Here is an 18370-nt window from a genome sequence, read left to right as displayed (position 1 = left end):
AATGAGTCAATATTGCAATATTTTCAACAAATGAAATCTGGTACAATAAATTTGTACGTCTTCTTTTGTATTCTTTTGTATTGACTTATGAACAAATAATAATTTAGTAATTGTGCTTATTAGTATTTTGATTTAATCACCGAGTAAAATTTTATTTGATCGCCAAAAAATGCTATGTTACTATGTATTTATGTATTTGGCCCTTGAGAAAATATTTTTAGATCCGCCACTACCCTTGAGTCCAAGATCAACCGCAAGCCCTTCTACTTCTACGATCTCAAAGACATCTCTGCTGCTCCATACTGATAATACTGGCGGCAATTGAAAGGTATATGTGTCCTTCAGCTGTTGAGCAACCACAAGATCACCGGCCTGCACGGGAAGAAGAGATTTTGCTGATGGTTGAGAGAATCGAGGAAGCTAGAAGGAAGAACATCCCGGTGAATCTAATCGAGACGTTCTCGAAGTTAACCAATGATGTGGTTTGCAGGGTCTCATTGGGAAGGAAATACGATGAGGGAGTAGATGGAATGAGTTTCAGACGTCTGTTAATGGAGTTTCTACAATTGTTAGGGACAGTGAACGTTGGGGGATTTCTTGCCATGGCTCGGTTGGATCAATAAGGTGAACGAACTGGACACCACCGTGAATAGGGTGACTAAAGAGATGGACGAGTTCTTAGAGGAAGTGATGAAGGAAAATGGAGAGTGAAATGATGAAATAATTGGTGGCAAAAGGAAAGAGGATTTTCTTGATATTCTATTAAGAATTCAAGAATTCAGAAGAAGATATACAAAACATGCCCCTAAGATATCACATCTAAGATATCACACTCTCATTCCCCTTCTTCCCCCAAGGTTAACAACTCAAGATGTTAATGTCATGGGCGGCTGGCACTTTGATCTTCATCAACAAATGGGCAATATGTAGAGATCCACTTTCGTGGGAAAACTCGGAAGAGTTTAAGCCTGAACTCTGAAATTGATTACAAAGGGCATCATTTCGAGTTCATCCCTTTCGGAGCTGATAGAAGGGGTTGCCCGGGAATCTCATTTGGCATCGCTGTTAGTGAGCTTACACTAGCTAATACTATCAACAAATTAACACCCGATAAAAAAAGATGGAGATGACTTAGATGTAGATGAATGCAGTGGTATCACAGTTAGTAAAAACTATCTTATAGCTCTTGCAACTTAAAACAAATATTCTTATCAACAAAATTGATACATGTTATGTTTTATTTTCAACTATATTTTAAATAAATTACAATAAAAATAAATTAATTAATTAGAATCTTAAATTTAAGAGATTTGTAAATAATATCTTAAAAAGTTAAGATGATCACAAAATTGTAATATTTACTGTGGGTATAAGTTATTTATTATATTTGATCTTCCAATGACAATAAATGAATTATACTTATAATCTAAACAAAATTAGATACGAGGGAATTTGAAAGAAGGAATGACTTGAAATCATCTCATTAGTTAGAAAAAATAGAAAGTGTGAGGAGAGAGATGAAAAAGAAATTATTTTATTTTTCGGCCAATCTGATTGCGCACGTGATTCCCTCTCCCATTTTTCTTACTGAAATTCCCTAGTACTTATTTTTGACTTAAAGGAAAGAAAGCGTGGAGCTCAAATAACTCACTCAGAACACTTTTTAAAAGATTCCGTGGTACGATTAAATCGAATAAACCCTTCTGGAATAAATATTCGGCCGCTTGGGAACCTTCAGGTACTGTTTTATTCAATGTTTGCTCAATTACTCGTTTACCCGCAAATGCAATGTAGTCAATTACTCGTTTACCCGCAAATGCAATGTAGGCATTGGGTTCAGCAATAATGATATTATAACCCACAAAATTAAAATTTATTATAATAATTATAAACTTAAATATATAATTATATAAAAACTTTCATAGTATATATAAAATATTAATATAATAATTATAAGTGAAAAATATATAATAATATTTACCTAGAAGAGGATAGGAATAGACACCTATGTATGTTTCTTCTCCTTTTTCCTAATTTAGGTCTCTATATTAAAGACTATTCGTGGATTGTGATTTGAATCCAATTTTATACTTCCTTGCAATTTTCTATTATAAGTGTAGCAGTAATTAAGTTCTTGGTAATAATCCTTAGTCACTCCTCGTGAGTTGTTCGGTTAAAGTTTGAAATGAACTTGACTTTGATTAAGTTCGAGTCGAGCTCGAGCCGACTTGTTTAATATTTGAGTCGAACTCGGGCTCATATAATATTTGTTTGATGACTTATCGAGTTTTTTTAAGCCTGATACTAAATAATATATATTTTATTTATTTTAATATTAAACTTAAAACCTAAAATCAATAATAAATATTTTTTTATTACTCCCCCCATGCTCAAAGTCATAATATGTCCACATTATTATATCATCTTATTCAAAAATTCAAAAATTAAAAACTTTAATTCTTTAATCCGTCGTCATCATCGTTATAATATATATTATGAGAAATAATTGGTTGATGGAATTTGGAAGTGAGAATTTGAAAGAAAATTATGTTGCGCAATCTGATTTGTTGAAAAAAATAACAAATTTTCTTTTTCTCAACCTTTATCTTTTTTTCAAAAATAATATAATGACACATCATTCCTTCCTCATTTCCTCTCTCAATTCACTATTCACTGCTCATATATAATATTATTTTATAATAAATGTATTCATGATTAGATATATTTCATTAATATATCTACTAAATATATTATATTATAATAATAATATATATAACAACTGTATCATATTAATTTTTATCGTATTTTCTTTTTTATAATTTCTCTCAATTACTCATAAAACATTTTTCAATTTTCACGATTTCTCACTTATTCACAATCACTTTTTCATTTTCGTCATTTCTCTCACTTATTCACAAACACTTTTCCCTTTTTTGTCATTTTGTTTTTTCATATTATTTTATTCGAGAATAATTAGTAAACTAAGTTACTCAATCATTTTTTTCACATCATTTTTTTCGTTGAATAGGTATGAAAGTTTTTATTTTTTAAATAAATTTTGGTTTGAGTTTAAGCTCGAATTCGAGCTCGAGTTTGAAAATTTAAATTTGATAAAGTTTTTCGTGTCTAATCAAGCTTGTAGGTAAATAGTCGAGTCGAGTTCAAATTTATAAATTCGTTCGATCTCGAATTCGAGCCGAACTAATAAATACGTATTCAAGTGATCAAACTCGAAAGCTAATTTGAGTTCGACTCGTTTGCATCTCGGATTATAATTTCACCACCTTGCATTTGCATTATGAGGGCCATATATAGGAACTTTAAATTTTCAGAATATTATTATTATTTTTTTTTGGTACTTTATATATTGTTGATGCTATTGGGTGTGAAGAAAAAAGATAAAAGAAAAAGATAAAGATGTATCTTACTCTTAATTGAAAATGTAAATCTCCTCTTTCATGTGTAAAAAAAGAAAGAAAAAAAGGTCTAAACAAATAAAACAAGAGAGAAAATGAGCATAAATAATCTGTCAAACTACGCGAAAATCAGGACAGAGAAGATACAAGTTTTATACCCTTGAAGTCTTTATTCTTGTTCGTTTTGATCATAAACTTTATTTAATATTTAAAACCAAACAACCCTTAAAAACAAAATGAGACACACTTTTCTTCTTCAACCAACCACCTTGAAATGAGTATAAAATTAAACACAATAATCCTCCAACCAGCAAACGTCTCAAATTGATCCGATTCATAAAGTTATTAACCTTCTAATAAGATAAATTTCTTGTAACTTGGATCCATATCAAAATATTGATCAAACAACTCTAAACGGAAAGTTAATTGATTCAATATACAATTACAAATAACTTTCCTTTGAAATTATCCGCAAACAATATAAGATGCCGGTAAGCATGAAAATGAGGCGGATTGGGGGCGGAGAATAGAAAACCGATTCAAACCGTTCAAACCGAACCGAAACTGTTTAAACCAAACCGAATATCAAACCGAACCACCTAAACCGAGTTCAAATCGATTCTAATTTGACTAAACCGAGCTATACGGTTCGATTGGTCGATTTGCAGTATCATAATCCGTCAGTTTACCGACTGAACCGAATATACTGATTTTGTATAATAAAATTATCGTTATTTCTTTTTTCCTCCGCAATGTATATTAATATATAATTATATATTATAATATAAAGTAATTAATACTTCAGACTCTGTCAGCCTGCCCAGTCTTATTCGCTGGCCGCTGTGCTCAAAGCGTGCCTCTTCTTTTTTTATTTACATTATACAATTTTCATTATTTAGTAATTAACTATTTCTTTCACTAGTTTAAAAAAAAAAATTATATTAAAAAGGATTGAATTCATTATTGCATCTTCAACGTTACAGTATTATAATGTTAATTTTTATTCACACATTTTTCTACCGAATAACTCTCCAAAGCTAGCTTTTAGCCTCATAGTGCAAAATTCCAGGTTTCTATTTTCAAGAATCAAAGACAAAATTGGAGAATAATATTACTAAAGTAAGAATGAAAATTCGATTATCCATTTTCATTGTTGTTTAAGATTTTAAATTATCATTCATCGGAGTTAAAAGTTAGATAGTTAGCTTACCCAAACTTGTCCTCTAAAGAAAAAAAAAGCTCCAAACAAATATGGATTGCAATCCTCTTGATTTCCATTACCCGAACTTCCAAAAATATTAGGTTTAATGGCAATCAAATTATTGGAGGCCAAAATTATATATAAGGTTGGATTCGTCGGGCTCATTGTCATCAAAAATTTAGTACACATTAATTTTATTTTTTTTAATTTTATTATTTGTTTGACTTATCTCCATCATAATAAAATCGATTATCCATTTCATAATATTATTACATAAAACATCTCAAATAGATTAAAACTTAATATATTAATTGTGCTATATGCATTAAAGAACATTGTATTATATTGTCTCCATATGACCCATGGAGTCTAATAATTTGTACTTATATTTAGCCATTATTACGCATCACTTCATATTGTATCATCCTTTCATAATCTTTGATAATCAAGTGATAGTTCATTAAATATTAAAAGTAAGCACACCCACACAAAAAATATTGTAGTTTTCAAATTGGTATGACTTCTATAATAATGGAAATAATTAAAAGACTTTGAAAATAATCAATTTTATATTCACATTTAAAAATATTTTTTATTTTAAAGAAGTGTGTTTGGATCGGTTGTATGCAAAATTTCTTCATAAACGACTAACTTTTAGAACCTCGATAGCAAACAATTAGTCTCACTTTCATCAATGAAATATCTAGATGAACAAATTAAATTAATTATTATTCGATGAAGGTCAACATTTGCCTCCCTTATTTGTGCCCGAAGTAAATTAATCACTTTCACCGATTCAATATTTCGTTAATATTGAATTACTAAATGATTTAAATATTTCCTGAATAATTGAGTTACTAAATGATTAGGGTTAAAGAGAACAAATTGACTCAAGTCAATGAAATATTATAGAAAAAATTTCGCATAAATATGAAAAAGTCAGGTAAAATAAGAATAGAATTATATATATATATAGGGAGGTGCTTTTCCCCACCCCGTCACATATTCCCACTCCCCTCTCTCACTTCTTAATTAACTCCAAAATGACATATTTCCCTACCACCTTTATATATTTACGTTTCTTATTTTATTTATTTATTTTATTTTATTTAATTATTAAGTTTTTTTATTAAATATAATTAATTAATTAATTTTTAATATTTTTTTTAACTTTATTTATTTAATTAAAAATACAAAATATTATTATTTTATATTATAATTATTTAAAATATATTAAATATATATTATTAAGTAAAATATTATGATTAGATTAATTATTAATTATTATTTAATAGATAATTTTATTTATAAAAATATTAATAATTATTAATATTATGTTTGAATAATTATTAATATATAATATTATTAATTAAAATTAAAAATAATTATTAATATATAATATTATTAATTAAAATTAAAAATATTATGTTTGACTAATTATTAATATATAATATTATTAATTAAAATATTATGATTAGACTAATTATTAATTATTATTTAATAAATAATTTTTATAAGTATTTTAATATATATATATAATTAATATAATAAAATATTAAATTTTTATATTTTATTCAATTATACACAATTTTAATATAATATATTTTAATAATTTAATATAAACATAATAATATTTTGTATTTTTTAATTAAATAAATAAGTTAAAAAAATATTAAAAATTAATTAATAGTTTAATAAAAAAAACTTAATAATTAAATAAAAAAAAATACGTAAAATAAAAAAAAATAAGAATATATGAAATATATAAAGGTGATAAGGATAAATAAGTCATTTTAAATTAATTAAAGAGTGAGCGGGGGTGGGAATATGGGAGGGGGTGGGAAAAAACAATTTGCATATATATATATATATATATATATATATAATATATATATATATATATATATATATATATATCTATATAATATATAATATATATATATATATAATAGGGAGTGATAGAGTAAGGGAATTTAGTAAGGGAATTTGGTGAGGGAATGACGTGGCATCATCTTGATTGGTTTGAAAAATGTAAAAGTGGGAGGAAAGAGAGAAATTATTTTGATTTTTTCAACAATAAAATTATGCCACATCATCCCTCATCAAATTACCTCACCAAATTCCCTCACCTAATCATTTCTCATAATATATATATATATAAAATATATATATATATATAAAATACATAAAATACAGGAAAAACAGTTTGTTTTAATATGAAAGATCAAATATAATAACCTGTTATTAAAATATGAAAAATAACTCTAATTTTGGTAATTTTAGTCTCATATACGATAAGGAATGGACGAATAAAAATTCATAAAATAGAACCAACATAATTAGAATTTTGAGAACAAAGTAATAATTCAAGACTAAAAGTATTAAAATTACAAAATTGGAGACAAAAACATTTTAAATAAATGTCACACAAAACATAACATCCAGGATATTATACTAGTTCTTATTAATTAAAAAATAATAAATATATCAACTGCTTAATACTAAAAAAAAAAAAAAAAAAAAAAAATGACTTTCAAATTCTATATAATATTTTTTTCTAAAATAAAATTTTTTTTTCTAAAGAGAGAAAAGAAACTATATCGGCTAAATAGATTATCAAAACTATCCAATAGGCCAAGCCCTATAGGGTATAAAAGAATGCTCCAATCCCAATAACAAAATAAGAAGTCTTTTAGAATGAAAATTATTATTTAGCCATCTTTTTGATCTTCTAAGTTCTTTCCTCCTAAAATGGCTACGAAATCCTCAAAAGAAAAACCTACCACCTTCTCCTCCAAAGCTCCAATCATAGGCCATCTCCACCACTTCGGCACACACCCTCACCGCTCCTTCTCTCCATATCCCGCCGCCATGGCCCCATCATGCTCCTCAAACTAGGCCTCTCCGCCGTCGTGATCTCCTCGCTGCCGCCGCCAAGAGATCATGAAAACACACGAACCTAGTATTCTCAAGTCGCCCGGAGACCAATGTTACCCGAAGCTCCTCTACAATCTCAGAGATGTGGCGGCGGCTCCATACGGAGAGTACTGGCGGCAGTTGAAAAGTATATGCGTCCTTCAGCTGTTGAACAAGCCACAAGGTCAAGTCTTTTCGGTCTGTAAGGGAAGAAGAGATCTTGTTGATGGTTGAGAGAATCGAGGAAGCGAGAGCTGAGAATATCCCGGTGAATCATTAGCGAGACTTTTTCGAAGTTAGCCAATGAATGTGTGTGTAGGATTTCATTTGGGAGGAAGTATGATGATGGAGAGAATGGGAGGAGATTCAGACATCTAGTGAAAGATTTTTTGCGATTGTTAGGAACGATGAACATCGAAGATTTTCTTACCGTTGCTCGGTTGGATATTCACAAGGTGAACGGTACGTTTAGCGACATAACTAGGGTGGCCAAGGAGATGGACGAGTTCTTAGATGAGATAATCGAAAAGAAGATGAAAGAAAATGGAGAGAGGCATGATGAAAAATTGGTGGTAAAAATAAGGATGATTTTGTTGATATTTATTAAGAATTCATAGGAATCAAGAAGCTGGTGTATTCATTGACAGAGATAGCGTGAAAGCCATAATCTTGGTAGGTCATTTAATGATGTTTTATTATCACAATGAAAAGATCTTACCACTTAGTGCATGATCATATATTTGCAGGATATATTCTTAGGTGGAACAAATACAACATCTATCATTTTAGAATGGGCGATGACAGAATTACTGAGGCACCCGGAAAACATGAAAGAGTTGGTGACAGAGGTGAGAAAAATTGCTAATGGAAAAACTATGATAACAGAAGAAGATATACAAAACATGCCTTACTTTAGAGCATTCATTAAAGAAACTCTAAGATATCACACTCCATTCCACTCCTCCCCTTACGATTAGCAACTCAAGATGTTAATGTCATGGGCTATGACATAGCTGCTGGCACTATGAATCTTCATAAACAAATGGGCCATATGTAGAGATCCACTTATTGGGATAATCCAGAAGAGTTTAAGCCTGAGAGGTTCCTCACTCTGAAGTTGATTACAAAGGGCATCATTTCGAGTCATTCCATTTGGAGGTGGTAGAAGGGGTTGTCCGGGTAATTTCATTTGCATGGCTATCATTGAGCTTACACTAGCTAACATTGTCAACAAATTCAATTGGGTTTTGCTCGATGGAAAAGATGGAAAGGACATAGATGTAGATGAATTGCATTGACACCACACTTCACCGCAAAAATCCCCTTATAGCTCTCGCAACTTAAAACATAAATTTTTTATCAAAAAAGTACACTTTTATTTTCATCTATATTTTAATGAAGTTAGAAATAAAGTAAATAAATTAATAACAACAATAAGATATTTGTAAATAAGATCTTCGAAACATTAATATGATGATCAAGTAGTTGTACTATATGTTTAGTCCATTGTTAACAATGGATTTCAGTTGTTTACTGTATTTGATATCCTAATTAATGCCAATAATGATCTATGCATTATTCCTATGTGTTGTGGCATCTTATCATTTTTAGAATTTTTGTAAAGATCCTAGCTCCAAAAGCAAAATAAACAACATAGGTTGTAGACTTATGGCCGAATCTTTGGGTAATTAAGTCCAGCCAACCCATGAGTTAGGGCATCTTATTTAATAAAAGAATAAAATATTTATTAGTTTTTTTAACCTAACAATTTATTGACGATGTAAATTAAAAAAAAAAAAAATCATTTGGCAATAGGTTCATTTCTAAAAAAAATGTTGTAATTAGAATTATGACAGTCATAATATTTCACATTTTTTTACTTGAGGCTCGGACCAGCTCTGATTAGTTAGACTGAATGTGTTTCTAGTGTTTTTTGTTTGCTTGAGTTTGTAAATGATGTGTTGATTGAATGTTTTATTTTCTTTATTTTGATTGTTACATGATTTTGCATGCTAATAGGTTGACAATTAGTGTGCAATATTTCTTGGGTTATTTTAATTTTAACATGGAATCTTCCTAAAATGTGAATTGTTGAAGATAGGATACCTTAAAAATATTGTCTCAGTTTTTTCTAGTACAGTTTATTTTATTAAAAAAATGAAAATAATGATAAAATATAAAAAAAATTAGAATTATGCTTATAAACTAGTTATAATTATGAATATCAAATTTTAAAGAAGGAACTAAGCATATAATAGAAGATGAGGCATCTTATAATTACATGTTAAAAATCACATACAATAAACTAATTTATTGAGTTTACTTTCTAAAAGTTCATATAAAATATATTGAAATTCTAATTTTATGTGTTTGATAAGTTTAATCACAATTAACTCATATATTTTATTACTTTAAGTTATTTAATTATTATTATTATTATTATTACTTTTAATGTAAAAACTATTATGATTTCTCAAAATCAAATATTTGATTTCTTAGAATCACTCTCACTGCTTGAAATATTTAATATGTTCAAATTATTTGATTTATGATTTATACATGACAACTCTCACGTTATTTGATTTGATTTATACCTAACAACTTGTTCACTTATATTCACAACAATCTATAAATCCTCAATTTATAGAAAATTTTAAATTTTCACAAGACTATAATTATTATTAATTTTTTAAGATCACAAAGTAGAACTTAGATGGTTAGCTAACCATAAGAATACTCAATTAGGAACAATTGGTGACCTTACCGATTGATTCTCTTTTAGAACGTTTTAAACTAAAATTGATTTAAAAAAAAAAACATAAAACAAAACACTTACATGCCTAACTAGATTATCAAACCTTCTAGTCTAGAATTTTTTTTTCCAAACTTCCATATATAATTGACTTACTTCCAAAAAAATTATGGTCTAATGGCCTCCTAAAACAAATTATTGAAGAGGACAATACATTTATCTTCCTTCTGTCAATCTATGGAGTTCTAACAAAAAATTGTTTGATGCGATATTTGATCATATTTTAAATAAAATTGCCATTTATAAGATGTAGGGCAGGGGATAAGAGTGTTAATACTTTTTGGTAAAGTACAAATTATATAAACAATTTTTTTTATTAGGTATGTTTAGTATACTTTTAGTGTTGGTAAAAATTGTATTAGTATAGCCATGTGCAGTTTATACTTTATGTGTAAGGTTCAATATTATTGAAACTCAAGACAAATTACCGAATTCGAATTTCATTTTCTATTTTTGAATCGAATCGATATTTAAATCAATTCAAATTCAAATATGGTTTTCGAATTGATTTTCTTGCAATTTTTTATTATTTATTTTAATTATATATTATATAATTTATTACATAGAATTAAATAATTATATATTTTTTTATAATATAATATATTAAAAAAATCGAATTCACTTTGAATTTGAATTATTTGAATTCAAACTGAAATTAATTTGTGAATTAGGTTCGATTTGAATGACTATTAAAAACAAATAAAAATTTCAAGATCATGAACTAAATAACTCAAATAACTTGAAAAACAAACGTTGAACACTCTTATTATTATGGGATATAAAATTGTAACTAATCTTATTTAACTAAATACTTTTCTTATACTTCACTTTAATTTAGATTATACAGTTTATTAATAATTATTATATATTAAACATATATTTTATTTAGTTTTAATATTATTATATATATCATATAATATAATATAATAATTTCATTCTTAAACAATTATACTTATAAAAATAATATCATTTATTAAATATTATTATTATTATTTCTGTAATTTTATTAAATTATAAATAATATTATTTATTTTCTATTATTAATATTTTGTAATAGTTTTATTTTATTACAACTAATTAATTAATAACATTTAAACTAAAGAAAAATAATTACATAAAGTTTATATTATGATTAATTTTTATAATTGTAAATAATTTAATAGAATAATAATTAAATATAAATAATATAAAAGTCAATTTCAAACTTATTTTTTTACTTTAATTAATTAAAATTATAAAAAAAAATAGTTATCTTATAATTACATACCTTATACAAACATTAAATTATGATATTTTTTTATAAATTAAATAATAATAAAATATTTAACTTATATTATTGATCAACTTGTAGAGCACAAAAACTAATTTCCTTAAATAACTTATATTTTTCAACTTAGTTTAGATTATTTTTCAATGCATTATGAAATAAGAGATTGAAACTTCTTAACTGAGTTGGTTATCCAAACATTCCAAATAAATGAAAAATGTTTGGAATATATAGAAGTGCAAATTCGTAGTTGTGGACTTAATACTAGTTATCCTTAATTAAAAAATTGAGATAGCGAAATCTATTCAAATTTAAAAAACAAAAATTTATATAAACTGATAAAACAAGCCCTAGAAAGCTTATAGAGTATAAAAGAACCTCAAACTCCCCATAACACAATGAACCAAAGAAGACTAAATTAAAATGGAGAATTATTATTTTGCCATCACCTTGATCTTGCTAAGTTCTCTCCTCTAAAATGGCTACAAAACAAAATCCTCAAAAGACAAACCTACCCCCTTCCCCTCCAAAGCTCCCAATCATAGGCCATCTCCACCACTTCGGCACACACCCTCACCGCTCCCTTCTCTCCTTATCCGCCGTCATGGCCCCATCATTGCTCCTCAAACTAGGAAGCTCCTCCGCCGTTGTGATATCCTCTGCCGCCGTCGCCAGAGAGATCACGAAGAACACGACCTAGTATTCTCCAGCCGCCCTGAGTCCATGGTCAACCACCAGCTCTTCTACCATCTGAAAGACATCTCGGCAGCTCCATACGGAGAGTACTGGCGGCAGTTGAAAAGTATATGTGTTCTTCACTGTTGAACAACCAGAAGGTCGAGTCTTTCCGGTCTGTAAGGGAAGAAGAGATCTTTCTAATGGTCGAGAGAATTGAGGAAGCTAGAGGGAAGAACTTCCCGGTGAATCTGCGCGAGACGTTCTCGAAGTTATCCAATGATGTGGTTTGTAGGGTCTCATTGGGAAGGAATAACGATGAGGGAGAGGATGGAAGGAAAGTTTAGGACAGTTGTTGACGGAGTTTCTACGGTTGTTAGGGACGGTGAACGTTGGAGATTTCTTGCCGTGGCTCGGTTGGATCAATAAGGTGAATGGAACTGGACACCAACCTGAATAGGGTGGCTAAAGAGATGGACGAGTTCTTGGAGGAGGTGTGAAGGAAAAGATGCAAGAGAGAATTGGTGGCGAAAGCAAAGAGGATTTTGTTGATATTTTATTAAGAATTCATATGAATCAAGAAGCTGGTGAATTCATTGATAGAGATAGTGTTGAAAGCCATAATCTTGGTAGGTCATTTAAATATGTTTTATGAACAAATCCAACTTCCGCCCTAACAGAATGGCGATGACAGAACTAATTAGACACCCTAAAATAATGAAGGAGTTGCAGAAAGAGGTGAGAAAGTTGCTAATGGAAAAAAGTATGATAACAGAAGAAGATATACAAAACATGCCTTACTTGAGAGCAGTCATTAAAGAAACTTAAGATATCACACTCCCGTTCCTCTTCTCCCCCCAAGGTTAGCAACTCAAAGATTTAATGTCATGGGCTATCACATAGCGGCTGGCACTTTGATCTTTATCAACAAATGGGCCATATGTAGAGATCCATTTCGTGGGGAAAACCCGGAAAACTTTAAACCTAAGAGGTTCCTTAACTCTGAAATTGATTACAAGGGCATCATTCGAGTTCATCCCATTCGGAGTTGGTTAGGAAGGGGTTGCCCAGGAATTTCATTTGGTATCGCTATTAGTGAGCTTACACTAGCTAATATTATCAACAAATTCAATTGGGTGTTGCCTGATGGAAAGATGGAGAAGAGTTAGACGTAGATGAAGGCACCGGTATCATATGTCATCGTAAAAATTCTCTTATAGCTATTGCAACTTAAAATAATATTCTTATCAACAAAGTGTTACGGTATGTTTTATTTTCAACTACATTTTAAACAAATTAGAATTAAAATAATTAATTAATTAGAACGTTAAATGTTATTATATTTATACAATAAGATCTTCAAAAAATTTCATGGTCAAATAATTTTAATCTTTACTATGTGTTAGTCCATTGTCAACAATGGATATAAGTTGTTTAATATATTTGATCTTCTAATGCCAATATGGACTATAGTTTATTTATATTTGATCCTCCAATGACTAATGGAAACTATGAATATTTGAATTGTAAATTAAAATAATAAAATATATGCACAAATTAAAATATATTATATTAATTACTATATAAAAATTATAATATATATAGATAATTACTATAAAAAAAACTTGATAATATATCTCAACATATTAATATATCAAATTGCAAGTGAAATATATATAATAATTATTTATCTAGAAAATGCTAAGATTGAATGGACTAGATAGAGGATAGATATGATCATTTATAATGTTTTTGGGGTGGATAGGATTAGAAGAGAGTGGGCGGTAAAGACAACAATTTGAACTGACCAAATTGGCTATATTTGGGTAGTTTCTCCGTTTGATCATTTGTTGATTGGAGATAGGACATTTATGGTCACCCGTACCGATTGAATATATTTTAGGTAGTTTTTTTTCAATTTGATCGGTTTTTGATTGGAGATAAGACATGGACTGATATTTTTGTTTTTTGTCCCGATCTCACTCCGAACTGAACACTGTAAACACAATTAAATATATAAAATTATTAATATATTTTTTATTCATTACATTTTATAAAGTTGTAAATTTATTTCTTATAATAATATAAAATTTCAATATATATTATATTAAAAAATTATATTTATATAATTTTATTGTATAAATTTTTAAAATACGATATAACGGTGCCCTTCGGAGATTTTCTCGGAAACCGAACGGGACATGAATAGTATTAATAAATTTCCGAAATAAAAATGGGACACGAAAATAATAAATGCATTCTTCGCCATATTGTCATCCTTGATCCTTAGTTGGCAGGACTAAATAATAGCATAACCTGCTCACGTTTTTTATTGTCATCACTAGTAAAAAAGGACATTTACCGACGGTTTTTTCCCGAAGGTTTTGTAAACCTCTCCTAAATACTCACGAGAGGAACAAATCCTCGGATAAAAATAGATTCCGAGGGGGGTGTGAAACCTTCGGGGTATGAATTATTACCGAAGTTCACAACAAGAACTTTCGGTTTTACCTTCCCAAAAAACCCAAAAAAATTCTAAGTGTTGGGTGTGGGTAAATTATTTGCGAAGGTTTTTAGGAAAAACCTTCGGTTTTGAAATCCCTTGGTTTTGTAATTGCGAAGGTTATTCAAAGACCCTTCGTGGTTTTGCCTTTCTTTTTGAAAATTTCAGTTCCGAAAGTTGTACAAAAAACCTTCGGTTTTTGCTAATTTAAAAAAAAAAAAAAAATTTTGAAATGGTTTTTTCCGAAGGGTCTTTAATAAACCCTCGGTTTTGACGAATATCAAACCGAAAGTTTTATAAAACTTCGGCCTCAACCTCTAGAAATACAAACCCTAAACCCTTCTCTTTTTCATTCCGCCTTCTCTACTTTCTCTCTCTTCCGCCCTCCGCCGCCGCTGCCTCCTCCAAGCCGCGGGTCTTCTCCTCTCTTCAGGTAATTGTTTGATTTGGTTTTTTTGTTTTTGTTTATTGTAAGATTTAGATTTTTCTTAAGTTTGTATATATATATTGTAGATCTAGATTTATGTTAGTTTACGATTTTTTGTTTGATGAATATATATATATACATATATCTGAAATGCATTTAGGATATGGGTGATGATTTCGACATGGAAGATGACTATTCGGCGTACACCCGGAGAAACTGCATCCGTGTTACCAGAATCTGATAAGACAATCAGAAATTGCGGCACGTGAGGAAAGAGGTCAGAAAGATGACGCTGGAAAGGAACAAATCCGAACTAAGGGATGACGAAAGAGGTCGTTTGCTCAGTGAAATCAAAGCGGACCGGGACGAACTGTCTCAGAGATTTAGAGGAATCTCGACAGGAACTTGTCTTGTTGAGGAGTCGACTAAATGAACCACCCCCTCCTTTCCACCCCATCTAATAATTAATTTTGTTGATTTATTATGGATTTATTATGGGTTTTATGACGTTATGTTTTAATATTTATGAATTATTGTTATATGTTTTATTTGGTTTGGTTTAATATGTTTTATTAAATAATTATGTTTTGTTGACTTTTCATATTTTTTTTTAAAAAAAATCGCATCGCCAAAACCGAAAGTTTATTTGAAAACCTTCGGTTTTGACCCATTTTGTTTTCGTTTAAAAAACCGAGAGGTTTTTCAAATAAACCTTCGGTTTTGACCCTACATTTAAAAACTCAGATTTTTTTCTAAGTATGGGGAAGGGTAAAACGAAGGTTTTCAAATAAAACCTTCGGTTTTGACCTGCATTAAAAAATCAGATTTTTTTCTAAGTATGGGGGAGGGTAAAAACGAAGGTTTTCAAATAAACCTTCGGTTTTTGACCCTACATTAAAAAATCAGATTTCTTTTTCTAAGTATGAGGAAAGGTAAAAACCGAAGGTTTTCAAATAAACCTTCGGTTTTGACCCTACATTAAAAAATCAAATTTTTTTCTAAGTATGGGGAAAGGTAAAAAACCGAAGGTTTTCAAATAAACCTTCGGTTTTGACCCTACATTAAAAAAATCAGATTTTTTTCTAAGTATGGGGAAGGGTAAAAACCGAAGGTTTTCAAATAAACCTTCGGTTTTGACCCTGCATTAAAAAAATCAGATTTTTTTCTAAGTATGGGGAAGGGTAAAAACCGAAGGTTTTCAAATAAACCTTCGGTTTTGACCCTACATTAAAAAATCAGATTTTTTCTAAGTATGGGGAAGGGTAAAAACCGAAGGTTTTCAAATAAACCTTCGGTTTTGACCCTGCATTAAAAAAATCAGATTTTTTTCTAAGTATGGGGAAGGGTAAAACCGAAGGTTTTCAAATAAACCTTCGGTTTTGACCCTACATTAAAAAAATCAGATTTTTTTCTAAGTATGAGGAAAGGTAAAAACCGAAGGTTTTCAATAAACCTTCTGGTTTTGACCCTACATTAAAAAAATCAGATTTTTTTCTAAGTATGGGGAAGGGTAAAAACGAAGGTTTTCAAATAAACCTTCGGTTTGACCTACATAAAAAATCAGGATTTTTTTTCTAAGTATGGGAAGGGTAAAAACCGAAGGTTTTCAAATAAACCTTCGGTTTTGACCCTACATAAAAAATCAGATTTTTTTTCTAAGTAGGGGAAGGGTAAAAACCGAAGGTTTTCAAATAAAACCTTCGGTTTTGACCCTACATTAAAAAAATCGATTTTTTTTTCTAAGTATAGGGAAAGGTAAAAACCGAAGGTTTTCAAATAAACCTTCGGTTTTTTAACTATGTTCAGGACCGAGCAGTATATGTAAATCTTCGCAAATAACATAAAAAACGAAAGTTAATGTTATAACTTTCGGTTTTTGACACTTCCTAATTTGTTAAATTATTTTGTTTTAAGCCACTAATCTTAACTCCTAATCAATATAATCAAGTTGTGGGTGAGTATATTTTAAAAATGAATATTGTTTTTTAATGTTGAAATGTTTATGATTGTGTTGATATTATAGAGAAGTGTATTTATATATGTTTGAATGTTTATGTTTGATTATGTTAAGAATGTGTTTAATGTTTGATCATATGGATTGTACAAATATGTTAAGGATAATCAAAATGTGTTAAAATCGATGTTGTTTCAGGTCATTAGAAGGTGAGAAACAAAAGAATTTAACAAATTTGGACGTGATTAAAACCCGAAAGTTAACTATTTAACCTTCGGAATTATCCATCTAAACCGAAAGTTGTATATAACTTTCGGGTTTTATAACTTCTCAAGACCGAAAAGTTATATATACAACCTTCTGTTTTTTATGGTATTTGCGAAGGTAATTATGACACTTTCGGTTTTTTATATTTTCAATTTTTTAAATTAGAGTATTTTTTCTTTTCAATATAGACTCCTAACTAATATAATCTTGTGTAGTTATATTTTAAAAAATTTATATTGTGTTTTATGTGAAATGTTTTATGATTGTGTTTTTATTACTATAGAGAAGTGTATTTGAATGTTTAGTATGATATGTAAAGAATATGGTAATGTTTGATCATATGGATGTGCAATATTGTAAGGATAACAAATGTGTTTAATCAATGTTGTTAAAGGTCCTTAGTAGGTGAGAAACAAAAGAATTTAACAAAGTTGGAAGTGATTAAAACCGAAAGTTAAATATTTAACCCTTCGGAATTGTAAGGGTTGAAACCCGAGATTGTATATAAAACTCTCGGGTTTTTCAAGTGAAACGAGAGTTGTATATAAAACTCTCGGGTTTTTAATAAGGGTCAAAACCGAGAGTTGTATATATAACTCTCGGGTTTTTAAAAAGAGTAAAACCTGAAGTTATATATACAACTCTCGGGTTTTAATAAGGGTTTAAACCGAGAGTTCTATATATAACTCTCGGAAATCAAATGATAAAATTAAAAACGGGCGCCTCTTTTCTCTCTTTTCCCGATTTCACTTCCCTCTTCTCCTCTCATCTCCCGCCGCACTCACGCCTCATCCACGACGAACAAGCCGCCGCGCGTACTCCTGCCGAAGATCTTGCGCCGCCGACCTGCGAAGACGTTGCGCCGCCGCCCTGCCGAAGACCACCGATTATTTTGAAGAATAGCCCTCTGCCGCCGCCGGAACGTGAAGAAA

General features: G+C 29.5%; 1 protein-coding gene across 1 annotated transcript; it reads left to right on the top strand.

Moving 5' to 3' along the window:
• Positions 1–7604: 7604 nt before the first annotated feature.
• On the top strand, positions 7605–8510 carry LOC124935559 (cytochrome P450 71A8-like). The gene is made up of 4 exons (XM_047475986.1): positions 7605–7717; positions 7853–8086; positions 8151–8205; positions 8280–8510. The coding sequence occupies exons 1-4, from the start codon at positions 7605–7607 to the stop codon at positions 8508–8510; spliced, it is 633 nt and encodes a 210-aa protein (XP_047331942.1).
• The last annotated feature ends 9860 nt before the right edge of the window (positions 8511–18370 follow it).

This window comes from Impatiens glandulifera, chromosome 4 (assembly GCF_907164915.1).
Source record: "Impatiens glandulifera chromosome 4, dImpGla2.1, whole genome shotgun sequence".
NCBI lineage: Eukaryota > Viridiplantae > Streptophyta > Magnoliopsida > Ericales > Balsaminaceae > Impatiens > Impatiens glandulifera.
This window is presented reverse-complemented; position numbering and strand designations above follow the sequence as displayed.